General features: G+C 47.2%; 2 protein-coding genes across 4 annotated transcripts in view; one reads left to right on the forward strand and one right to left on the reverse strand.

Moving 5' to 3' along the window:
* Positions 1-197: 197 nt before the first annotated feature.
* On the reverse strand, positions 198-25132 carry LETM2 (leucine zipper and EF-hand containing transmembrane protein 2). The gene is made up of 11 exons (XM_012932373.2): positions 24933-25132; positions 16756-16827; positions 14945-15395; positions 12356-12499; positions 10859-10996; positions 9479-9679; positions 8158-8277; positions 4771-4884; positions 3580-3666; positions 1211-1312; positions 198-310 (listed from the first exon to the last, which is right to left on the reverse strand). The coding sequence occupies exons 2-11, from the start codon at positions 16800-16802 to the stop codon at positions 257-259; spliced, it is 1458 nt and encodes a 485-aa protein (XP_012787827.2). The 5' UTR covers positions 16803-16827; positions 24933-25132; the 3' UTR covers positions 198-256.
* NSD3 (nuclear receptor binding SET domain protein 3) overlaps positions 23951-26250 on the forward strand; it is a 122213-nt gene continuing 119913 nt past the window's right edge. For 2 of the 3 annotated variants that reach the window (XM_055123682.1, XM_055123683.1), the window contains exon 1: positions 23951-24344. The gene's annotated coding sequence lies outside the window, so the exon portion shown is untranslated. The remainder of the gene's footprint in view (positions 24345-26250) is intronic. The other variant, XM_055123684.1, reaches the window with a different exon arrangement.

A 26250-nucleotide genomic window follows, 5' to 3' on the forward strand; every position in this document is an offset into this window, starting at 1 on the left:
ACAACAGGGGCGGGCTTTCCATAAAGTTTAGTTAAGAGGACATAATGACACAGACTTTTCTAAGGGGTCTGCACTTGCTCTCACTGATGATACCACCATCATCATCTGCAACAGTTTTGCCTTAACCAATTGACTCCAGGGACTACGCAGCAGGTTCTCTACCTCCGACCAGGCACAGCCATCGTTGCCAGGCCCTTTCCGGCTCTCACTGCTTCAGCACAGGCAGGTGAAGAGAACGCATCACCTCCAGCAGACCTTAGGTGCCTTTGGAATCAGCCTTGCTGTTCTGGACTGTCTTCTGTGCCGCGGCCTGGGGTCAAGGCGGGAAACATAAGGATGTGTTAGACCCTCAGCACTGCTCTAGATGTGTGGCTTCTGGGGGTCCCTCTTATGTTTTCCAGTCACAATGAAACTCACATCTGCATTTACATTTCCTTTGGTAATGAACACCCTCCCTCGTCATACACACACACACACACACACACACACACACACACACACACACATACTCCTCGTGGTGCCGTACACATCTGCTTTGCCCTCCCAGCAGGGGAGGCCAGGCCCCGCCCCCACTCGCCCTTTGTGTCATACATGCTTTGTGAGCTCACATTGCTCCATCCAAATGGGAACAGTGGGTAAAGTAATTCCTTACACACAGCTCTCCTAAGGATTGGAGCTGCTTTCTTTCTAGTGTTCCCTGATCAAGATGCCTGTGTAAAATATACAACATATGGGAACCATTTCCATCTGGCACCAAAAAAATAATAATTTGCCTATATGGTAATTAGCTTCTAGAGATTACTTGTTTAGTCCGGATTCACGATGACATTGATTAAATTTACTTTCCACTTTTGGATAACTTTTAAAATGTGGTTATGACTAAAGTTCAGCCTACAACTTCCTGTTCGGGTGGCAGGAAGAACTGCGCAGTGTTTAGCAATAATTTCAATTTCAGATTCCTACTGCCCTTAAAAATAACTAGAGAAGGGCTGGAGTGACAGTACAGCAGGTAGGGTGTTTGCCTCCATGTGGCCGGCCTGGGTTCCATCCCCAGCATCCCAGATGGTCCCCTGAACCTGCCAGAAGTAATTCCTGAGCACAGAGTGAGAAGTAAGCCCTGAGCAGCCACCCAGCGTAGCCCAAAAATAAAAAAACGAGAGAAAGGGTTGTCTCTCTCCCCGTGCTCTCACCCTTCTTTTCAGACACTTACAGCTTGCTTAGCAGAAGCGATGGATTCTTTAGGTAATGAAATAGTGACAGATGATGTGATGGGTGGTGATGTAACTGGTGGCACTTGCCTGAGTTCTTCATCCTTAAACATCAGAACAAGAGTCAGATTACTGGGGGCTGGAGTGATAGCACAGCAGGTTGGGCGTTTGCCTTGCACACGGCAACCCAGGTGTGATTCCCAGTATCCCATATGCCCCCCTACACACACCGGGAGAAACCACCAGTAGTAACTCCTGAGTGCAGAGCCAAGAGTAACCCCTGTGCATCGCTGGGTGTGACCCAAAAAGAGTTGGGCTACTAATTTATTTATTTATTTGTTTTTAATTTAATTTTTTTAATTGATGAGTCACCATGAGGGTGCAGTTACAGAGTTTCATGCCTGTGTTACAATTATACAATACTCAAGTACCCATCCCTCCACTGGTGCCCATTCTCCTCCATTGATGGCACCAGGGTCCCTCCCCCACCTCCTGTCTCTCCCCCCCCTACTAATTTAAAACAAAGTATCAGATTTGTAGTCATACTGCCATGCCCACCTGCAACTTTTACAACCTCTTCTTATTCTGGCACAGGACTCTCAAAACTAGTTGCATAGGGGGCTGGAGCCATAGCACAGCGGGTAGGGTGTTTGCCTTGCACGCAGCCAACCCAGGTTTGATTCCCAGCATCTCATATGGTCTCCCGAGCTCAGCCAGGAGTAATTCCTGAGTGCATGAGCCAGGAATAACCCTTGTGCATCGCCAGGTGTGACCCAAAAAGGAAAAAAAAAAACTAGTTGCATAAAATCAGCTGTTGAGCTTTTATAGAAGCCAATCAAACAGTGCAACGAGTGCTCGGTAAACGTCACGGTAGGGGCTGAGACAGTGGGCAGGTGGAGCATCTGCCTTGCACGTGACAGATCCAGTCTCAGCCACCAGGACCCCGTGTGGTCCCTTGTGGTTTGCCGGAAGTGATTACTGAGCAGCAGAGCTGAAGTAAACCCCGAACACGGCCAGGTGTGGCCCAAAAATCAAAAACAAGATTTTTTTTTTTTAAATCGCACTGTAGGGGGCCTTGGAGATTCCCCGGTAGCTGACAAATCTGCCTCGTGCAGCCAGGAGCTCAATGCCCAGTGCCACCACTTGTAGCCAGCATGACCCTGGCAGATTCCCACTACGGAAAATGTGTGAGAGCCCCACAACTAACAATACATACTGCAACAAGGAGTGTGGGCTCCACACCAGACCTGTGTAACCCCGTCATAGCAACAAAAGCATCAGAGGAAGAAGGGGCAGGGACAGAAATGCAAGTTCCCTTCTAGGAGTGAATGAACCTGGAGCTTGAGGAGGGGCGAGAGCGCGTCACTGTATTGTGATCCAGTTTCATCCAGGAGGTAAAAACGAGCAATGACCAGAGAGACCAACAGGCTGGAGTCCATGCGGGGACCCTGGCCTGGGTCTCTGGCCCTACAAGGTTGCCTGGGAGCCCAGTCAAGCGTGTAGCCGCTGAGCACTGCCTAATGAGCCACAGCCCAGCCCCGTCCCACCCACCACCACCAAGAAGAACCAGAGAAAGCAGGGCCTGGAGAAAGTCTGGCGGCTCGGAGCCCCCGCCGGGCAAGCTCATGGTCACAAGTCATCCCCAGCGTCCCTCATGAGCCCCAGTGCCGTCCGGGCGGCTCTGCTGGCTGTGCTCTCTGGCACCAGCAGTCACTGCAGCAATGCGGCAGCCAGGTGTTCGAGCATCACCAAAGAGAGGCTCAACTCCCATCCCAGTGACCCCCACAGTCTAAAACATCCCCATAAGTGTCATAACCAGAAAGCATGGCTTCAGGCAGGCACACGGGTGAGCCCTGCAGCCAGCACCAGGGAGGAACCCACCACAGCCAGACACGCGGCCCCTGATGAGCACAGCGGCCAGGCTGGAGTGCAGCCCACAGAAACACCTGCTAGAAAGATGATGGGAAGCTTGAGGGAATAATGAGAGTGCAGGGGGGTGGAGCAATAGTACAGCAGGTAGGGCGCTTGTCTTGCATGCAACTGACCTGGGTTCAATCTCCGAAATCCCAAAGGGTCCCTTGAACCCCTCCAGGAGTGATTCCTGAGTGCAGAGCCAGAAGTAACATCTGAGCATGACTTACATGTGGCCAATCCGGGTTTGATTCCTCTGTCCCTCTCAGAGAACCCAGCAAGCTACCGAGAGTGTCCCGCCCACATGGCAGAGCCTGGCAAGCTACCAGTGGCATATTCGATATGCCAAAAACAATAACAAGTCTCACAATGGAGACATTATTGGTGCCCGCTCGAGCAATCGATGAACAACAGGATGACAGTGCAACGACAGACAGTGCTAATCAAAATAGTATCTAACCTTGGATCCCTTTGGTTGAGGTGATCCATCCACCAAGTTCTCTTTCGGTGCAGGGGGGGTAAGTGATTCCAAGGGAATGTCTGTTGTCTAGGGAGAGAAGAGGAACATAAGCTTTCTGCTCATCCTGAACTGCAGAAACATTTCTCCAGTAGTCAATGCTTGGCAGCGCAATTTGTCTCAACTTCCTCCAACTATACCCTTTATGAATAACATATGAACTACGCCTGAGTAGCAACTTAGAATTATTTATCTTTGCATTTTGAGCACCCTATGTACAAAAAGTTGCACGCTAATTCTACTCTAGTATTAAGAATTCATCCTACATAGATGCAAAAGTATAGCATATATTAGATTGCCCAAGTTCTTTATAGTTCTTTGTAGTACTTGGTATAGTACTTGGTATATTATAAAGTATAATATTCTTTATAGTATATCAAAAAAACATTTGATACTCATGGAGAATGGAAACTTAGAAACATGGATTTCAAAAAGTACACCATGGGGCTAGCATGCGGCTGACCTGGGTTCCATCCCTAGCATACCATTTGGTCCCCCAAGCCCACCTTGAGTGATCCCTGAACACCACCGTGTGTGGCCCCCAAACAACCCAAATCAGGAAACTTAAATGAGAGAAATAGTAGAGGTGTAAGACAGTAGCCTTGCATGGAGCTGAAGGTAGTGGAACCCCAACACTGTGTATGGTCCCTGGGCCCCAGGGGCAGTGCCTACAATCAGGAGTAGCCCCAACGCACACTGTGGCCCCCAAACCCTTCCTCCCTCCTAATTAATAATCTGACAAATGAGACAGCCATGAAAGAACTATTCAGTCTCAACAAAGAAAGAGTGGCGAGGGGAGAGCTTGCTGAGGAAGGGGCTGGATGAGGGGGGGCAAGGGTACACGCAGGAACCCAGGTGGATCCCCAGCACTTCATGGGCCCCCAAACACTGCTGGGTGTAGCCCCCAAACAAAATAAAACCAACACAAAAGTCTGCTGGGATTATAGGGAATAACATTTTCCCTAAAAGTCATTTGAATGATTTGATATCTAGAGGAATTTTGTAAAGGTTTAAAGCCAGCTGGGCCAAATTCCAAAATATTTACCTAGATGTTTCCTCTGCTGGGAAGAGGTAAATTGTGGCCAGAGGCCTCACTTAACAGAAATCCAGGTTCTCTCTGGGTCAGTTACTCACCTGCCTAGGTAGTGGTATCTCAACTGGCTTTGGCTTCACATCTAACAGGTAAAATGTTCGTGACAGGAGCAAAAGAGAAGGAGGTACATTCTCTTTCAGGTGGAGATGCTGCCACTGGAGACGGGAATGACAAAGGACAGAGTCGCAGAATGTCAGAGCTGAATGAGAGCTCAGACACCCACGGTTCCCCATACATGCTGACGGGAGATGCAACAGGCCAGGGCTGGAGCAGGAGCCCTTAGCTTCTACGCCAGCAGTGCTGGGGTTGGAGAGGTAAGGAAGCATGGGGGGCGGGGCTCAGGGCCTCACACACGCAAGGCTGTGCCTACCACTTAAACTATCTCCCCAACCCACTAGAAACGCATCTTTAAATTTTGAAAGATATTGTAACTTATTTTTTTTTAGTTTTTTTTTCTTTTTGGGTCACACCCGGCAATGCACAGGGGTTCCTCCTGACTTTGTACTCAGGAATTACTCCTGGTGGTGCTCTGGGGACCATATGGGATGCTGGGGATCGAACCCGGATCGGCCGTGTGCAAGGCAAATGCTCTACCCACTGTACTATTGCTCCAGCCCCAATTTTTAAAAAATTTTATTTTTATAAAGTTGTTCACAATAATTTGTTACACTTAATATCCCAACACCTACCCCGTTCCTCCCTGGAGGCTCTGCCAGCAGCGTAGGACACCTCCCTCCCCAGCCCTTACCAACACCATGTACTACAGATGCCACTGTGCCAACACTGAATGTGGTCTCTCATTAGAGTACCTATTATGAGGTTAAGATGGGTCCTGTTTACCATTTAAAGATTTTCTCTGTACAAAATGCTGCTTGCATCCTATCAGAGAATTTTTGGAACACAGATTCTAAAGAAAAAGAGGCCCTCCAAAAAAGGTGCATATATACACTTTCAGATAATATAATAATAATAATAATTTAGAGAGACTGAAGCGATAGCACAGCAAGTAGGGCGTTTGCCTTGTACGAGGCCGACCGGGTTCAATTTCCACATCCCATATGGTCCCCCAAGTACTGCCAGGAGTAATTCCTGAGTGTATGAGCCAGAAGTAACCCCTATGCATCACAGGCTGTGACCCAAAAAAACCAAAAGGTTAAAAAAAAATTTAGAGGATACAGAGAGTATAAAGAAACAAAGCTGTTCATGGCCCTATCACTTAAACAATGATAATCTTTGAGTATAAAATGTATGTACATGTTTAAAGAGAAAAAATACATGGTGAACTAAATATCTGCTTAGATTAGAAGCCACATTTCCTGTAGTGGGATTTGTAAAATGATCTTGTCAAGAAAGACCTTACAAGGGGCCAGAGCAATAGTACAACAGGTAGGGCATTTGCCTTGCATGTGGCTGACCCAGGTTCAATCCCCAGCATCCCATATGGTCTCCTAAGCACCGCCAGGAGTAACTCCTGAGCATCACTGGATGTGACCCAAAAAAGCAAAAACAAAAGAAGAAGAAAAGAAAAAGAAAGACCTGGCAAGCATGAACCCACTTAGAAGTCTGTCCTCAAGAATAAATATTTTTCTTTGCTTTTTTTTGTTTTTCTTTTTGGGTCACACCTGGCGATGCACAGGGGTTACACCTGGCTCTGCACTCAGGAATTACTCCTGGCAGTGCTCAGGGGACCATATGGGATGTTGGGAATTGAACCCGGGTCGGCCGCATGCAAGGCAAACACCCTCCCCGCTGTGCTATTGCTTCAGCCCAAGAATAAATGGTTTTAAGTACATCTTTGTTTGAGTATCTAATAGAGTCATCTTTCTCTTTTTGTAGCTTATAGGACCACACCTGGGGATGTTCAGGGGTTACTCCTGGTTCTGTGCTTCTGAGTTACTCCTGGTACTTTCGGGGGATCCTGAAGACAGCTGGGAATTGAACCCGGGTTGGCTGTGTGCAAAGCAAGTGCCCTAACTGCTCTACTATTGCTCCAGCTCCTAATGTGATCATCTTCTAACAAAAGAGATCCAACATATTGGAGGAAATAGTTAACTACACAATCACAATGACTTGATTCCAAAATAATCTGTAAAATAATCTGTATACATTTTATAACACTTTCTACAATTAAGAAATGAGAGATTGAATAACTGTGATAGCATTGACAGTTGAAATATAAATGCTTCAGGGCTGGGATTTGTGGCTTATGGGAAACCACTTGCATTGCATGTGTGAGCCCCTGGGTTCAATTCCCAGAAAAACAAAAAAAATACAAATATGACATCAGATTTGATATCATATGGTATCAGATGGACTGGAGTGATAGCACAGCGGGTAAGGCATTTGCCTTGCATGCAGCCGACCCAGGTTCTATTCTTCTGTCCCTCTCAGAGAGCCCGGCAAGCTACTGAGAGTATCCTGCCTGCACGGCAGAGCCTGGCAAGCTCCCCATGGCATATTGGATATGCCAAAAATAATAACAACAAGTCTCAAAATGGAGACATTACTGGTGCCCGCTTGAGCAAATCGATGAACAATGGAAGGACAGGACAGGACAGATATCAGATGGGGAAATATTAAATATACTTTTCCAAAGCTACCACTTTACATTGGGTGAGGGTACTAACAGGGAAAGCATCCTGGGTGAGCAAGGTTTAGATCTCCTGATGGATTCATACTGATGACAAGCCTTGAAATAAAGATTTTGCCCTGGCACTTAGAGTAGCAGGACTATGCAAAATTCTCAAATGGTCCTGTAAGTCATTGTGTTTTGAGCCCACACCTTCTCCCAGTTATTCATAGAGTAATCTAAGTCCCATTACAAAGGGATTCTGCAGATATAATTAAGGTAGCAAGTCAGTTGACCTTGATTTGGAGATTACCCTGGTAGTTCACTAGTCTAATCACTTGCAATCCTTAAGTCTGAGGGTAGTTAGTGGTCAAAAACTGGGAAAGGTGAGATTCGAAGATGTGGGTAGTTTGACACCTGAGAAGTTCTAAGTTGCTGGCTTTGCAGATGGAGAGGACTTAGGGCTACAGAAAGGGTGACTTCCAGGACTCTGAGCAGCCTGGGGGTGATAGCCATGAGAAAAAAAGGTCCGACAGCTGCAAGGAACTAGCCAGCCAAAAAAACAGAATGAATGTGGAAGTGGATTCTTCTCTTGCAGGAGTAACACCGCCTGCACTGCCAAGCTGTGAGCTAATAAAGAGCTGTTGTTTTAAGTCCCTAGAGCTTGCTATATAGCAACAGTAAACGAATGCAATGCCACCTGAGTCAAAAATAAATTTAATTTGTTCAGCCTCCCTTTGCTCAATGAAATAAGGTAAATTGCGTAACAGGATTCCCTTGCAAAGTAGAAACTGCAGAGTAAGGTGTGCAAATGCAGGGGAAAGTTCTAGTGAGAAGACCGGAGAGAGCTGCTACTTGCCTCTGTGAGCGCTTGTCTCAATTGTTTCTCAGTGAGACCCAAGGACCTCATCCCCCGGGCCCTACAGGCAGCCTGTAGCTCTGACACACTCAAAGTATTCACACCTTCTCTGGCAATTGCCTGAAAGAAACACAGGGCATGGAATTGGGCTTTTGTTTCTCATTGTACCTAATCCTTGTCTCCCAACCAAAGGCACCAGAATCTGGACACTTGATCCTGGGAACTGAGAGCACACAGGCCATTCCCCTGGAAGTCCAGATGACTTAGACAGAGGCAGGAGTTGAGATCCAGGGGTGCTTTCTAGCAGAGACCTTCCCGACTCTGCCCGGGCCTTGTCACTAGGTAGTTCTTTCCCCTCTTCATTAGCAGTTGACCCGGTGGTGGCAGCTCTACTGTCCCCATGGCAGCTTTAGGATTCATTAGAAAAAGAGTTGCACCTGAGAGACATTCGGTGCATGGCCCAGAATATTGTTCTCCCACGAGCCCATCTCACCACCTCACGATAGCCCCAATTCTGTTATCTATAAAACTCCCTTTATAAGCAGTTTCTGCTTGATGTGACAGAAACAATGGTTCTAGGACCAGGGCTGTTTGTTCCCAGGTCCTGATGACAACTGAGAGCTGACTGGGGCCAGTGAGATCATGTTTGCCCAGGTCTGGGCCTCCTGCTGCTGGGGTAGAATGCTTTCAGGCACCTGCTTCCAACTCAAGGAACATTCTTTCCATTTCCGAAGCAGTCTGATTAATTCAACAGGTCCTTGCCCACCTTCCCCGTCAGAGCGAGGCCCTGCTTTCCCTCCCTGAATTAGTCTTGTCACCCCTTCTTACCAGACCAACTTGCCCAGAGAATATTCACTTTGGTGACAGCAAATGTGGGCACATGGGAGCAGCACAGAGTTCCAGTGGCAGCAGAAGGCAGACACTGAGCTGCTCACCCCCCACCCCCGACCTGCCGCTATGAATCCAAATTACTAGGAGCATATGGGGACCTCTAGAGAGCAAGTCAGGGAGTGATAGGACTGTGCCAGGGTGATTCCCCTGCACTTGCTGACCCGGGTTTGACCACCAGCCCCCAAGTGCCGAGCCAGGAGTAAGGACAGCACCGCTGGATATAGCCCCCCAACAAAAGCAAAAAGAGAAAAGAGAGTCAGAGGTGACAAATAACTCTTACAATGAGTAATCAATGTACAGGGTGGCACGACCGTGGCTGCTGAGTCCACTCGCCCTGCCAGACCTAGATGAGGCCTCACTGTGGTGGAAGCCACCCTCGGCAATCTCCCTGTGCCCTGCTAGCTCCTTACAGCTACAGTGAAACGCTTACTTCATCATCTGTTTTTATCGACTTCAGCTGCAGCAGGAGTTGGAAGCGGAGTAAATTGTTGGTTCCAAAGGACTGCAGTTCTAGCAGCTTGCACAAGGCAACAAGCTGAGATCGGTCTAGATGCTCCAGAGTTAGCTGATCCTCGAACAGTTTGGAAAAACGTACAATCTCCGCGGTGCTGGGTTTGTGGCCCGTCTGAACCTTGACAATGAGGTAAAGAGGCTAGTTAAAAAATAGTTCCTGTCTAACCTTCCTTGTCGACTTGAAAACAGGTCAAGTCTTTGATGAAAGACATCAGATAGAAAGACATCAATTGCTTTCTTCAAATGGGCCTATGGTACAGAGGGGAAGAGAGGTCTAAGGTTGGGGGTGTGGCTTAGCTGTGGCGCATGTATCTCTAACGCAAGAGTCCCTGGGTTCAAGTTCCAGCACGATAAAAAAAAAAAGAAGAAGAAGAATATTGATCTATCCCATTCAATGCCAAAGTGACAATTCAACTGGGCTGGAGTGCTTGCTTTGCGTACAGGGGGCCCGTTTGATTCCCAGCCCACATATGGTCCTCTGAGCAATGCTGCAAGCAACCCTGAGCACCAAGCCAGAAATATCCCCTAAGCACCACCAAAAGAAAGTTGGGAGTGGGTGCTAGAGAGGTAGTATAGTGGGCAAGGCACTTGCTCACATGCCACTGACCCAGGTTTGATCCCCAGCACCACCCCATATGATTCCCCCAAGCCCCACCAGGAGTAATTCTTGATCCCTGAGCACAGAGCCAGGAGTAATCCCTTAGCATCGCCAGGTGTGGCTCCCCTGTCCCCCGCAAAGAAAGGCAATATTGAAAATGTTTAATACATTGCTTTGAAATATTTTTGTTTGTTTTCCAGATTGGAAAGATCAGTCTAGGGGCCGGAGTGATAGCACAGTGGGTAGGGCGTTTGCCTTGCACGCGTCGACCCGGGTTCGATCCCTGGCATCCCTTATAATCCCCCAAGCACTGCCAGGATCAATTCCTGAGTGCAAAGCCAGGAGTAACCCCTGAGCATCGCTGGGTGTGACCCAAAAAGCAAAAAAAAAAAAAAAAAAAAAAGGAAAGATCAGTCTAGTGAGGAAGGCACTTGCCTTGTACACGGCTGACCTATGTTCAATCCCCCGCCCCACATAGGGTTACCAACCATCGTCAGAAATGATTCCTGAGATCAGAGTCAGGAGTCAGTCCTGAGCATCACCGGGTGTGGTTCCTGTCCCCCAAAAATAGGTTTCTCTGAAAACTACTATAAATGTTCACAAGGTTGTATTACAAATATGGTGCTTGCAAGAGATTGTGAATGATTTGGAAGATGACATGAATCTTTATTTTTACTCTGGCTTCATGTGATCTTTCACCTGTTTGATGTAGGATGAGAACTGTGTGGAAGCATCACCCAACTTGGCCCTATTCCGCCACGCCATTTCTGTAATTGTTTCCTGAAGAAATTTTGCTACTTCCAACTTTGCAGCCAGTGTCTTTTTCTGTTTTTCTTCCTTAAGAACAGAAGAGGAAAAAAGCTAATCAGTCCTTCATTATTACAACTTAGAAACTCAAGAGGAGAAAAGAATAAATGCCACCTTGCTACTGGTGGTCCACTTGTCAGAGTAATATAATTTTCAGACCCGATTAAGTGGTTTTCATGAGGGGCCAGAGCAACAGTGCAGTGGGGAGGGCATTTGCCTTGCACATGGCTGACCCAGGTTTGATCCCCAGCATTCCATAGGGTTCTCTGAGCTCACCAGAGATCCCTGAGTGATCCCTGAGAGCAGAGCCAGTAATAAGCCCAGAGCAATGCTGGGTGAGGCCCAAAATAAATAAATAAACAAATAAATAATTCTCATAAATTCTCTTATGAGAATTAGAACAAATAAGCCTTGAGCACTGTCCAGTGTGGCCCCAAAACAAAAAACAAAAAGTTAAATATAGTCTCACCATATGTTCCAGCAATTATTCTAGACTTTTATCCAAATTTGTGGAAGTTTATATCCAAACGAATAAATATTTATAGCAAGTTAATTCATAGCTACCCCAAATCAGAAGCAATCAAGATGTCTTTAAATAGGTAAATGGATAAACAAGTTCCATTAAAGCTATAAACAAAATTGTACACTGTGATAGATAAAAGGACATGACTATTGTGAAAAGACATGACAGAATCTTAGTTGTATATTGTTAAATTAAATAAGTCACACTGAAATGGCTAGACACTGTACAGTTCCAACAATCTGACATTTTAGAAAAGGTAAAACCATAGATACAGGGTCCAGAAAGAGAGAAGAGCAGTTAAGATATTTGCCCTCCTACAGCGGACCCAGCGTGATCTTTGGCAACGTATATAGTCCCTGAGCACTGCCAAGAGTGAGCCCTGAGCAGTGCCAGAAGTAAGCCCTGAGCAGTGCCAGAAGTAAGCCCTGAGCTCCAGGGGCATGGCCCAAATAAAACAAACAACAAAAAGCAAATGAAAAAGAAAAACATAGTACAGAGATCAGTGTTAGCTCCAGGTTGAGAGAGAAGGGAGGAGAGAAAAATGATAAACAAGCGAAGCATAAGTAATTTGGAGGCAATGAAATTATTATGTATGATATTGTGATGCATATACATGGCAAGACACACTTGTCAAAGCCCATAGATCTGTGTAATACAAAGAGTGAAGGAAAAGCATGAGCTTCAATTTATAATATACGTAGTGGTCCTATTGCAACAAATATACCTTACTCATTCAAGATATTAATAATACGAAAATAAGCAGAAGAGTATATATTAAAGAGATCTCTTTCTGCTCAGTTTTTCAGTACACCTAAGCATGGCTCTAAAAAAAGTCATAATTAAAAAAAATTTTAAATCCTACATACCTTTTTAGATTCACTTTCAAAAGTTGATGGCAACATCTCTGGGAAGAGTTTCAGAAACACTGGTAATAAGAATTCCATGAAGGGTACAAATATGAATACCATAAATGGAACCAAGCGGAAGATGTCAGCACAAGTTCTCAACAGCTAAAGAATTAAATGCATATGAAATATTCATTATTTTAGAATATGCAAAAAAAAACAGAGAAAGAACCCCAAAACAAAGAAGTTTGCCTTGGTTCTCAAAGTGTTAAAAATCAAAGACAGATTTTCTGCAGCTGTTCATAAAATGGAATAGTGGAGCTTTCCATGGGTCTGAAGTAATAATATATATATGTGTGTATATATATATATGTACATATATATACATATATCTTAAAGAAAATCTGTGACAATCAAAACCTGTATTCATTACGTGCTGTTTTGCTCTTTCCTAGCTTGTATCTAAGTTTGGCGTCTATACTTAAATACAATGGTATCTTTTAGAATCGGTTCTAGGGGCCCAAGCTATGGTACAGTGGGTAGGATGCTTGCCTCACACACGGCTGACACAAGTTTGATCCCCGGCACCAAAAATGGTCTCCTGAGCCCCACCAGGAGCGACCCCTGAGCACAGTGCCAGGAGTTAGCCCTGAGCATCACCTGGTGTAGTCCAAAACCCAAAATAAATGAAATAAAACTGGTGTTCAGTGGGGCTGGAGAGATACAACCCCGGTTAAGATGACTGCTGCTGACAACCAACCTGTGTCAGTAGCCCACACCCATAGGGTCCCACAGACACTGCCAGGAGTGTTCCCTGAGCGCAGAGCACAGCATAAGCCATGCACACAACTAGATGTGGTCTCCAAATTAAAAATAAAACAAAATTTTTTTTATTTTGTTTTTTATGCACCAGTAAATTCAGTGCACTGAGCACCTTCTTTTTGTGCAGGAAGCCCAACTGCCATCCCTGGCACTCACCGTCCTGTTGCATAGTCGTGAAGAACCCGTGAGGGGTGGCGACACAGTGAGTGGGCACTAGCCCTGCACAAAACTGACCGGGGTTCTACCCCTGTTACCTGACAAGGTTCCCCAAGTCTCTGAGTACAGAATCAGGAGTAAGCCCTGAGCACAGCCAGCAGTGGCCCCCCCAACAAATAAACAAAAGGAATGACCCCTGAACCCTGCTAGGTGTAGCCAAGAGAACACAAATGACAAGTTTGTGTTCATTATTTTATTTTTTTTCATTGATTCATTATTTTATTTTTACTTTGGGCCACACTCGACAGGGCTCAGCACTTACTTCTGGCTCTGTACTCAGGGGTCACTCCTAAAGGTGCTTGGGGGGCATATAGGGTGCCAAGTGACAAACACCCCTCTACTATCTGTTTAGCTCCTAGAATGCATTTTCTTTATGGTCCAGAGAGATGGCTCAACAGGCTGAGCACAACTTTTGAATGCTGGGGGCCCATGTTCAATACCCAGAACCAAATGGCCCCCAAATATTGCTCGGAGTAATCCTCAGCACAGAGCAAGGAGTAGCCCCCAGAACCACCAGGTATGGTCGCAAATATACACATACATGTGATATTTTATGTAAATTTTTATATGCTAACAACTTTTTTTTTTAGGTATACAAACCAAAGTTGAAGCTTTACAATGTTTTTTTTCCCCCCAGTGGTTTTCTTTCTTTTTTATTAGCGCTCAGGGGACCATATGGGATGCTGGGAATAGAACCCACGTTGGCAGCATGCAAGGCAAATGCCCTACCTGCTGTGCTATCACTCCAGCCCCTTTACAATGTTTTTATAATGTTTTTAGAAAACAGTTTTAACCATTCTATAGGCAAACTATACACATTTTAAGAGTTTTACCTAGGGGCTGGAGCAATAGCACAGCGGGTAGGGTGTTTACCTTGCACGCAGCCGACCCGACTTTGATTCCCAGCATCCCATATGGTCCCCTGAGCACCGCCAGGAGTGATTCCTGAGTGCAAAGCCAGGAGTAACCCCTGTGCATCGCCAGGTGTGAACCAAAAAGCAAAAACAAAAACAAAACAAAACAAAAAAAAACAAGAATTTTACCTAGAGCTATATAGTAAGTCAGTTGTTGGCAAATAGAAAATCTTTAAGAAATTTTGGTTTTCACCTTCAAATAATGTTGCTACTTTGCAATTTTTATGATGAGCTTTAAAATGAGTTTGAACTTAATTCTGTGGGCTAGGGATGTAACACTTGCCTTGCTTGTATCAGGGCTGGGTTCAATGCCCAAAGTACACTCACACACACACACAAAAACAAGTCAAAACAAAACATTTGGTTCTAGGCCAGGTAGCTTAAAGGGCTGGAGCACAAGTATTTACAAGCTAGAGTTCTAGGGTTCATTCCCAGGCAGCACACAGTCCTGAGTCCTGCTGGGAGAACTTGGTTCAGAATAGTTCATTTGGGAACAAAGAGGTAGTATGGCAGGTAAGTCTGACCCCTGGAATTACATATGGTCCCACCAGCCACACTAGGAGTAAGCCCCAACTAATGCCAGGTGTGCGTGCGCTCCCCACCAAGGCCAGTTCATTTAACCCTTACATTTTCTTTCTCAAATATGAGTCTTGCCTACCCTTCGTCTCTCCCGTCTGGTCAGCACCTGTCCATGCAACAGGTTCCAAACCATTCTGGCAGCATTTTTGGTGTCAATCCAAAGCAAAGAGAATCCATTGTAATAATATTTCAATTCATCCACAATTTTTTGTCTAAGAGACCGCTTTGCTTCCTTAGTCTTCATGCCAGTTTCTTTTGTTGGCTCAAGGCTTGACACCTGTGGCTTTTTGGAAGTTTGCGCTAGCTGATGTTTACCCGGGACCTCTTGCAGCCAGCAGGTTGATGTGTGTAGTTTCTGTATGATTCTAGTGCGTACATGAGGCACTTTATAGCCTGAATGACTAAGATAGAATGTCTTGCTTCCATAATTCTTCATAATTGTTTTGTTTAAATGGGAATCTGGCAAGTGATGAAACGCAATTGATGGGAAATAAGGAACACAGGCTGGATGGATTAAATGGCTAAGGAATCTGAAATAAAGAGTAATATTCTCTGAGTTGAGCACATACTATTACAAGCTTAAAAGTTAAATGGGTACTTTCTCTGACTAAACTAAAACAATACTTTTTCAGTCTGGATTTAAAAGCAGATGATATATCATTAATGAATGAAATATAGCATTGTTTTCTATTGAACAATATGCAGTAGGGTTGAATGATATACTACATAAGAAATATTGAGTTAATTCTCAAGAGTAATTGCTTTATAAGAAATTAAAAATCTTTTGTCTATATTAATTAAAAACTAAATAACAAACTACCACCAGGGGTTGCTTGAAGTTTAATTTTCATCTACATAAAACAGGAAAAGAATTAGGTCTTTGCCTACTCTACTGGAGATAGTAATACTGTTGGAATGAAACACTTAAGGGTCCCTGTGGGGAATTATCAACCACATAATAGGACTTTGTGTATGTATTACCCAGGAACTAGCTCAAATGAGAGGTACTTAAGAGCTGAAATGCCCTTCACCTAAGATTCTTCAAAAACACTACGCATGGGAATTAGAATTGGGTGCTACTAAGAATTTCTCTACTCCAGTTTTGCTACAGCTGACAAATTCCAACTTAACTAACACATCAGATCACTTAAAAATAAAAATAAGGCCAAACTAGACAAAGACAGTTTCTGGCAGAATTCTCTTTTGGCGAAAAGACAGCCTTTACCATTCTTTTGAACTGTTTCCATTTTTCAAAATAAGGAAAAATGGAAACAGTTCAAAAGAGTAATGAAGGCCACTTTTGGCCATCATTGGCCTAAGAGAAGATATACAATTCATCCAATACATCATAAGTTCTAAGTGGTTATTCTTGTTCATTGATTTGGTTTAGGCTTTTGGTTGGGGGCCATACCTGCAGTGCTTGGACCTTACTTCTGGCACTGGGATCACTCCTGAAGGGGTGTCAGGAATCAAATCTTCAAAACAAATACTCTACCCCCTCTACTATCTCTTTAGCCCCCTAAGTGGATTTTCTTTGAAATAAAGGATTTCAGACTTTACTGGGACAGAAATGTTCCTAAAATTGATTTGTTTGTCAGCTATTTTACTTGTTTACAACCAAAAGACTCATATAATATTCCTCAATTATAGAGCGGTCATTCAAACTATTACGTCTCCTACCTTTAGCTCACCTCTACAAAATCACTCAACCTGAGTTCTAAAGCACATAGAAAATTGGGGGTAAAAAAAATTGGGGGTAAATTTACATACATTAAAATGTCAGCTTCCTGTAAATTAGCAAAACTTCAGTTGTATATTAAGCCTATCCTTTCACATACTGACAAATACAGTTCATATAACTATTGAGTGGAATGGATTCTCAAAGCTTACCTTGTCCGGCCAAGAGTTAAGACTGTATTATAACCGAAGAAAGCCATATTTATATATAGTCAATAGAAGGACCTAGATAAAAATGAGTAAATAACTTACTATTTAAAAACAAACTAGGGTGGGGGCTGGAGCGATAGCACAGTGGGTAGGGTGTTTGCCTTGCATGCAGCCGACTCGGGTTCGATTCCCAGTATCCCATATGGTCCCCCGACCACCACCAGGAGTAATTCCTGAGTGCATGAGCCAGGAGTAACCCCTGTTCAATGCCAGGTGTGACCCAAAAAGCAAAAGAAAAACAAACAAACAAACAAAAACCCCAAATTAGGGACCAGAATAACAGTACAACGGGTAGGGTATTTGCCTCTCATGAGGTTGACAGGGGTTTGATCTTCGGTATCCCATATGGTCCCCAAAGGCTGCTAGGAGTGATCTCTGAATGCAGAACCAGGAGTAAAACCTGAGCATCACTAGGTATGACCCAAAAACAATAAAAAACACACACCATGGGGCTGGAGTTATAGCACAGCAGGCAGGGTGTTTGCCTTGCACGTGGCTGACCCAGGTTTGATTCCCAGCATCCCATATGGTCCCCTGAGCACCAGCAGGAGTAACTCCTGAGTGCATGAGCCAGGAGTAACCCTTGTGCATTGCCGGGTGTGACCCAAAAAGCAAAACAAAAACAAAAACAAAAAAAACCCACACACCATATACTGGGTTTAAAAGCAATAATATCAGGATTTAATGTTTTTTTAACTATCGCAAGGATAGAGATATTGCATGTTCTTATCAGAATACAAAATCATCAAGTTCATTTCCAAAAAACATGATTAGTATTTCCTTAGCCCTGAGTTTGGGAATGGTACTTTGAAATCCCAATAAGCATGAATGATTTCTAATGTGATGATGTTGATGATAATGTTCTTAATGACATTTTGATTTATAGTCAGTAATATCTATTATTATGTAATATATGTAGGGGCAAGAGCGATAGTACAGCATATAAGGCACTTGCCTTGTACACGGCTGACCAGGGTTTGATCAGCACCCCATTTGGTGCCCCAAGCATCACCAGGTATGATCCCTGAGCCAGGAGTAAGCCCTGAGAACAGCTGGGCACCCCAAACAATAAATAGAAATAATAACACCTAGTAATCTCTTCAAGTGTTTAAAAAATATTTAAGAAACTGAACGTGAATACTTAAATGTAGCCTCAAAATACAGGGAGGGGGCTGAAGAGACAGTAGAGAACAGAGCCCTTGCTTTGCATGTGGGGGGACTTCAGTTCTATCCCTACGCCACATATGTACTCTGAGTACTGCCAGGCGGAATCCCTGAACACAGACCCAGGAGGAAGTCTTGAGTATCTCCGGGTGTGTCCAGAAGAAAAGAAATCAGAAAGTGAATCTAGATCTGTCGGCTTCCCTGCCACCCACATTTGGCCAAGCTGCCCCAAAAGTTGAAGATTAAAAATCGAAAGTACTCACTACGTTTCTTTATGTCCCTACTAAATCAGTTTCCTGTTCTAGTGATGCTCCAAAGAAACCAAACTGAACTTTCATCTTTGTAAACACACTTGACCCAAACCTTTATCCATCCAGGAGTACTTTTCAGTCCAGGGCAGGAAAGAGCTCTTACTAACTCATTCTATGCACTCAGCTTTCTGTGTCTGGTAAAGAAGTTCCAGGGGTCTCTCCTGGGCAGAAACCTCACCCACAGAGGTGACATTTTGAACCACAGCACGTCAGACCATCTGAATCCAGCACTGAGTGGAGATAGTCTAAGGCGGAGGGAGGCGAAGCCGGTCTCGGCCCCCTGTGCTCTCCCCGCCACGCCCAGGACTGCGGGTAACCACGCCCCGAAGGGCGTGGAGGGGCGGGGCCTATATCTAGCCCCGCCCACATCCCGGCGCCGCGGGCTATCTTGGCTAGACGCGCCGGACTGTGGGGCGTCGCGCGGCCGGCGCCTGGACTGCCGCTGTCCTTAGCGCGCGTAGAGGAGTCGGGGGAGGGGGAGTGTCCTGTTGGGCTGTTAAGGTGGGCGGAGAGGGAAGACGGACCTTAAGAAGAGGAAGCTGGAGCAGGAAAAAGGAGGAAGAGAACGAGCCCGGCAGGTGGGGGTGACCCGTGGGGGACGAGGCCAGGATGGGGCACTGGCAGCTGTCGACAAAACGAGGCGCTGCCGCCGGCGGAGGATGCGGACGGCCCGGCCTGGCAGAAGAACAGGCAGGCCAGGGCCACTAGGGAGCAGCCGGAGGACTTGGCCCGCTCACCCCTAACTCCTCGGCCTGGCTCCCCGGACCGGCTTTCGGTCCTCCAGACCCGCCCCAGCTCCTGGCTAGAAGGGCCCAAGCTGAGACTCTATGGCTCCACCTCTTCTCTCCCCACCCCCGCGCTCGTGATGTCACTCTGAGTGACGACACTGCTCACCAATGAACTCCCAGGATCTGGGAGGGGCGGGCGTCTCTGTCCGGGCCGGCTCGGAGCGGCGAGCCCTGGGCCTGCGGGCGGCAGGGTTTTTGCGCCGGGTTCGAGTCCCTGGAGTAGCGGCTGGCGCTCGGCCAACTTCTCTGAGACCCAGCGAAGGCCGTATTAAAGCAGCAGTTCATCTACGCAGAGTGTATTGTGCTTTATGGTCGCCGTGGCAACCATTTTGGACTCACGAGTGACCTCACTTTGATGCAGTTCCCCCCCCACCGCCGGCCCCCGACGAGTGTGGGAGAGGGAGCGGCAGAAAGGGCGGGAATGGTTCGGAAGACACCCCGCTCCTGCCCCGGGCCCAGACTGCTGTACTGCGAAATCTTCCAACGGAAATAGGAGTGCCACTAGATTTGCATTACGATGAGTGGTTTGAGCAGCAACCATTTAAAATTCATATGAAATACTACAGGTGTGCGATGACATAAGCACCTTCGATTGGGGTGGGGAGGACCTCATTTCTAGGATGGGCTTCCTAGAAAAATGTTAGCGCCCCGCTTTTCTGCGCTCTTCCATTTTTATCTGGTGCTACAAGGGAGACAACATTTTTAGAGGCTCTCTGAGCACCACCAGCGACAGCTTTCTCACGGAGAATACTCTTCCTTACCACGTGAGCTAACCACAAACGTCACTCATCTGGCCGCACATTTGTAAGAATGAAGATGGGGATACAAAATTGCAGTTTTTTAAGGAAATACTTTGAATCCGCAACACTCAGCCAAAACCAAATGAAACAACTGTGTCAAGCAAGAATTTTCAGTTTGGCCACTAGAGGTCCCTTTGAACATATCTAATCAACTTTGTACCTAAAGGTTTCAATTCCCATTCTGTTTACTAGAATTAATTCAATCTCCGTAGCTTTGATCTCTACCTTACCCTCCCTGAAAATTCCTGATGGTGAATTTTTGAGCTCTAAAAGCTTAGGTAAAATATAATTCTGAAACTCATTGCATAAATTAATCACCACCACTATGCACACATTTTTTTCTGGAAAAAGATCATAAAGGATTCAGAAATACTCTCTGGGAGACATTTTAGACTGGAAAATATTTTTATTCATGCATTGTATTCACTTAAACCAGCCAAAGTGAAAATCATTAAGTATTCATAAACCAGATGAACAATTCCAAGCTCAGTACTGAAAGATGAGCTAGGTTTTCAACTCCGGCCATATGTTGGCAATCCTATTCTGTAAAGGGATGGATTAAGAAACCTTATTGAAATCCATTTGTTCAAGGCAATGTCTGCCTTCTGTTATAAATCCTGGCTCTTTTTTTCCTTCATGATAATTTATCATGTAAGCAATTTTTTTTGTGTGTGTGCTTTTTGGGTCACACCCAGCGATGCACAGGGGTTACTCCTGGCTCTACACTCAGGAATTACTCCTGGCGGTGCTCAGGGGACCATATGGGATGCTGGGATTAGAACCCGGGTCGGCCGCGTGCAAGGCAAACGCCCTACCTGAGGTGCTATCGCTCCAGCCCCCATGTAAGCAATTTTTAGATATACTTTTCTGAAGTGAAACCAAACAAATAGCTCCATAACCCCAGCCCTGAGAATTGTTCTAGATGAACTTGTGTTTTCACTATTGCTCCAACCCCAAGATAAACTGTCCCAATGAATTGTTTCTTCTTCTTTTTCTCCTCCTTCTCTTCCTTCCCCTCCTCCTATTTCCTCTTCTCCACTTCTCCTCCTCCTATCATCATGAGATTCAGAGTTACAAGGCTGTCATGGTAGGGTTTCAGTCATACAGTGTTCCAACACCCATCTCTCCATCAGCATACATTTTCCACCACCAATGTCCCCAGTTTCCCTGTTTATTTATTTTCTATGAAGAAAAAGCAAGTTCTGAACTTCAGAGGAACTTCACTGTCACTGTCACCCCGTTGCTCATCAATTTGCTCCAGCGTGCTGGAACAGGCACCAGTAACGTCTCCATCGTGAGACTTGTTACTGTTTTTGGCATATCGAATACGCCATGAGTAGCTTGCCAGGCTCTGCTGTGCGGGCACAATACTGTCGGTAGCTTGCCGAGCTCTCAGAGAGGGCAGAGGAATCAAACACGGGTCAGCCACATGAAAGGCGAATGCCTTATTGCTGTGCTAGGGCTCCAGCCAATGCTAAAAATATACTTTTTTTTTTTTTTAAAGAGGCCTGTCTGAGAGAGTACAGCTTTGCATATTCCTGACCTAGGTTTTATCCTTGGTACCTACCACACAGGGTCTCTTGATCACTGCCAGGCACATAGCCAAAACCCAATTATTTATATATACATATATATTTAATTTTATACTCTAAGCATAGCTTTGGAAATAGGTTAAATAAAGCACCTCGAGACAATTTAGCATATTTTTTCAAGGAGAAAATCCAGGTGTCAGATCAAGTTCATGGTTTATCAGCAAAACCATGAGAATACAGAATGGTGGGGAAAGAGGTCTTTGGCAGAAAGGGTCATGGAGAGGCCAGTTGGTCTCTCTCCCCAGGAGACAGGTGGCAACTCAAACAGATGCAGGCAATCCTCTTCACAGGTCTGTGTTCTAAAAATACATTGTTTTAAAAATATTTTTTAAAAATTGATCACCATGAGATACAGTTACAAACATTCATGATTTGGTTTCAGCCATACAGTGTTCTAATCCATCCCTTCATCAGTATACATTTCCCACCACCAAAGACATTCAAATCTTTAGAGTTGGGTATTGGCACACTCAGGTGCTTGGGAGGCCACATGTGTTGCCTGGGATTCCAAGCAGGTCAGCAAGCAAATGCCTTGCTTCCTTACAATCGTTCTGTTTCCACTAAAAAAGATACAACAAACATATACAACAAATAAAAACATTTGGGTTTTGGGGCTGGAGTGATAGCACGCGGCCAACCCGGGTTCGAATCCCAGCATCCCATATGATCCCCCGAGCACCACCAGGAGTAATTCCTGAGTGCATGAGCCAGGAGTAACCCCTGTGCATCGCCGGGTGTGACCCAAAAAGAAAAAAAAATTTGGGTTTTGGGGATTTGTTTTAAATTTTTTGGCTTTTGGATCACACCCAGCAGTACTGGGAGGCTATTCTGGGTAAGGAGTTGCTGTGATGATGCTGGGAGTGGTAGCACTGGGTCTCAGGGATCGAACCCAGACGCTCCTGTATTCAAGGCATGTGCTCCAGCCTTTTGAGTCACGTCTACAGCTCCTAAAAATGTGCTATCTACAGCTCCTTTAACTTTGGGTTATTACACAAAGCATGAGTATAACACACGCATAGACTTAGAAATATTTGATGATTAATTGTAATGGGAACTCATAGTTCTGAATGTCATCCTTAGTATTTGTTTACAGATTTTTTATTTTAAATAATTAGATTAGGGACAGCTTGTAGGGCGCTTGCCTTTCACAGTTGACCAGGGTTCAACCCCGGCACCCCATATGGACCCCGGACCCCCCCAGGAGTGATCCCTGAGTGGAGAGCCAGCAGTAAGCCTTGAGCACAAACATGCAAATACTGCTCTGGAGTTATCTTTGAATTTTTCAGTTGTGTAATGATGTCAGGACTTCTTGTAAGGTACCAAATAGACCGATCACTGTACCATCGGAGAGCATAACGTCGGCTGTGCTGCACTTCAGCGTTCTCAGCACGAGCGAAGGACCGGTTTCCTCATCAGACTGGGGAGCGTTTCTTTTGTACGCGCCCGTCTGCGCTGCAACGATCAAAGTCATGAACCGGCCCCTGAACAGATCACCCTGTCTGCACATCCCCGCATGCCTAGTCTCCGCGTCACTCACCTAGGACACCTATTGTTTCACATCAATTTTCTAGAACTGAGGGATGGGGCTAGAGAACTAGAGAATCTTGACAGACCCCCGCCCACCCCCACTCCCCACTTCCTCCTCTCTTCCTCGCGGGAGCTCGGTCAAGGACAGACGCCCTCACATCTCTCGGAGCGAAGGTCTGAGGGGCAGCAGCAGCGGCGGCAGCAGCGGGCTCGAGCACGTGACTGGCACGGAGCCCCCGGGCGCTGACGTCTCCCGCTTACCCACAAGCCTCGGGCTTGCACAGCCAGCAGGAAGAAGGCGCGCGGGCCGGCTGACCCGCAGCCCAGGCCTCGAGATGCGCCAGACTCGCTCTCTGGGGAAGGAGGGGTTCCGCCTCTCACAGCTGTCTCCCCAAACTGAGGCTTGACACTGTTGCCAGGGTTCCCAGATGCGAACGCCTGCGGAGCAGGGTGTGCGCTGACAGCTGTCGGACCCACAATCTAGGGGGCATATATTGTCAAAGTGGCTTCCGGCCGTCTCCAGCCGGCACCTGTCTGTAGGCTGTTCCCGACACCTCGGGGTCGTGCAGCACCGGCACCCTGCGGGCTACCATATGGTGCTGAGGAAGCGCAGTATGGAACCAGGCGCTGTTTCACCCCGGGCCAAACGTCCAGCCCGTGGGCTGGTTCTGCCGTGCGCTCTCCTCTGCATCGTCCCTGCCTTCCCGCTGCCTTTAGGATGAGCGGGGCTCTTGTCGCGCAGACCCCTCGTGCCGCTAGTCTTTTGGGCTCCTGCTCCCGCCGCTCCCCTGCACCCCGCCGTCGGCGCTTCCTCCTCTCGGCCCGCGCCTCCAGCCAGGACTACATCTCCCGGCATGCACCGCGGCCGGCGGCCAATGAGGAGCCGTGGATTTGGCGGCGGCGCCGGCGGCGCTCGGAGAGTCGGGGCGGGGGACGGTGCGCGGCGGCGGCGGCGGCGGCGGCGGCGGCGGCGGCACGGACGGCCGGGCCGAGGCAGAGACCGACGGGGACTGTCCAGTATCGGCGCGGGAAGGCGCGCGAAGACCGAGCCCCGAGGCTCCTGCTGCCCGGCCCCGCCGCCGCTCCGGCTCGCCTGCGGCCTCGGCGGCTGTGCGGTGCCCCCCGGCGCCCCCCGCCGCCCTCCGCCGAGCTCCACGCCCGGCCCGGCCGCGGCCCTCCCGGTGCCGGCCGCCATGGCGCAGGCGTCGGGCGCGGGGGAAATCTAGCCCGGGGATTCCATGCGGCCTAGCTCGCGCCCGCGCGCCTCCCCCGCGGCCCCGCTCGGGGCGTCCGTGTGTCTCCTGTGATCGCGCTGACACGGCCGGGGGGTTAGAATGGAACAGACTGAAGGTACGGAGGGCGCGGGGCGGGCGCGGGGCGGGGGCGCCGGGCGCTGGGAGGCGGGTGGGCGCGGAGGGGGCGTCCGCGCGCGGAGGGGGCGTCCGCGGGGAGGCGGGCGGGTGGGCTGCTGCGGCCAGGGAGCGGACGGGACGCGGGAGGAGGACCGGGCGCGCCTTCCGGCGGGCGGGCGCGGGCCGGGCCGGAGGCGCGGGCGCGGGCGGGGGCCCCGCGGGGCGCGGGCCGGGGGCTGCGGGCCGGGGGCGTGCGGCGGGGACCGCCTTTTGTTTCTGCGTGGGCCCGTGTGTCTGCTTGGGCTCCGGGCGGCCGGCGCGGGCCCGGGTGGCGGCGCGACGGAGGGATGGAGGCGCTGCCGTCCCCGGGGAGGAGGAGCCGGGCGTGTGCGGGGGGCGCGCGGCGGGGGTGGTGGGATGCTCTGGGCGAGGGGAATGAGCACTCTCCGGGCTCAGGGGGGCAGGGGCAGCCATGTTTGCTGCCGGGCACTGCGGTGTAAATAAATCCCTTCCCCGACATCAGGCGGAGCCGGGCAGGGGCCTGCCCAGGTGGTCAGCGCCGGGGTTCCCTTCCCGAACTCCTCACCTGCGGCCTGGGGTCGCGGAAGTGCACTCGTTGCCCCCGAAGAAGGCGGTGGTGTTTCCCCGTCTTGCGTGTTTCACGGCTCTGCCCGCACCCCCCTTTTTGCTCTTCCTTCTGGTGGCAAACAAGGCATGCTAATGAACTGCAGTGTGAAATTGTACCCTCCGTGAAGTTGAACTTCATTTTTTACGAGCGGACCAGACCCTCACTATTCTTGTCTTTTTAAAAATGTCATGAAAAATATCCTTTTACATCGTGAAAATCTGTTTGTTTCCGAAGCAGTCAACATGTTTTCTGCAAATCTTTAAGTAAACAAGGAAATTGCACCGGGTTATTTTACTTGTGCTCTTGACAGGCCTGGCGGCGGGGAGAGGAGGGTGCCTGTCTAGCGTACCTGTTTGCTGTATTTTGAATGTTAGAACATTAGACATGGGGATATTTTTTAGCCATTGTTTTCAGTGCCTCTGGCTTGTAGGTGATGGGTGTGTTGTGTCAGTTTTTCAGGAGCTCTGTTGCATCCCTTCTCTTTAGTCTCAGTCCGTCTCCAAAGGGCAGTTGTGCAAGGTGCACAGTGGTCTGTGAAGCAGACACGCAGTTCTTAGGGCCTCTTGAAATGCCCATTTTGTGTGTGGGGGGGGGGAAGGAAGGGGAACCAGAACTTGAGGAAAGCTACAGTAACTCTTTTATGTATTCAAATGTAATTACTTCTGTGATTTGAAATTGTTGCTTTTTTAGTGGTTTGAATTCTGACAGATTTATAGTAAATTAAGTGAAGCGTATTTCATTTTCACAAGAAGATTAAGCATGTGTGAGCTTTTAGTTTGTAATTGTAGTAATTCAAACTTTAATTCATCATGCTGATATTGGCAGTTTTCTAATACCAGGAAGGCCTGTCAAAATTGTAATATGAATAGCCGCTTCGTCGTACAGCATACTGACTTGGTCTACCCTAATGCAACATCCTTTCAGTTGTTACGTAGAAATTTAGGAGGTGTTCATATCTGTTGGGAAAATTAAATGGCATATTGTTAATGTGGTATTTTGTGAGAGTACTTAAAATTTAAGAGTATTTTGATTTGATAATATTCAGCCCTAAGTTTTAAAAATTTTGTGAGAAAAGTTTCTACTCAGTTATGCAGTATGCATTTTTGTAATTGATTTTTATGAAGAATGTATTTTTTCTATTTCCCATGAGTTGAGTTATTATAATTGATAAAATGTTTGCATGAAATGCACATTTTTAGGAAAATGAGAAGTTATATGTTAAAATAAGAAAAAAACATTACATGGGAACTTTGGGTCACAAGGAAATGAGTATCCT

Source organism: Sorex araneus, chromosome 1, assembly GCF_027595985.1.
Source record: "Sorex araneus isolate mSorAra2 chromosome 1, mSorAra2.pri, whole genome shotgun sequence".
In the NCBI taxonomy this organism is placed as follows: Eukaryota; Metazoa; Chordata; class Mammalia; order Eulipotyphla; family Soricidae; genus Sorex; species Sorex araneus.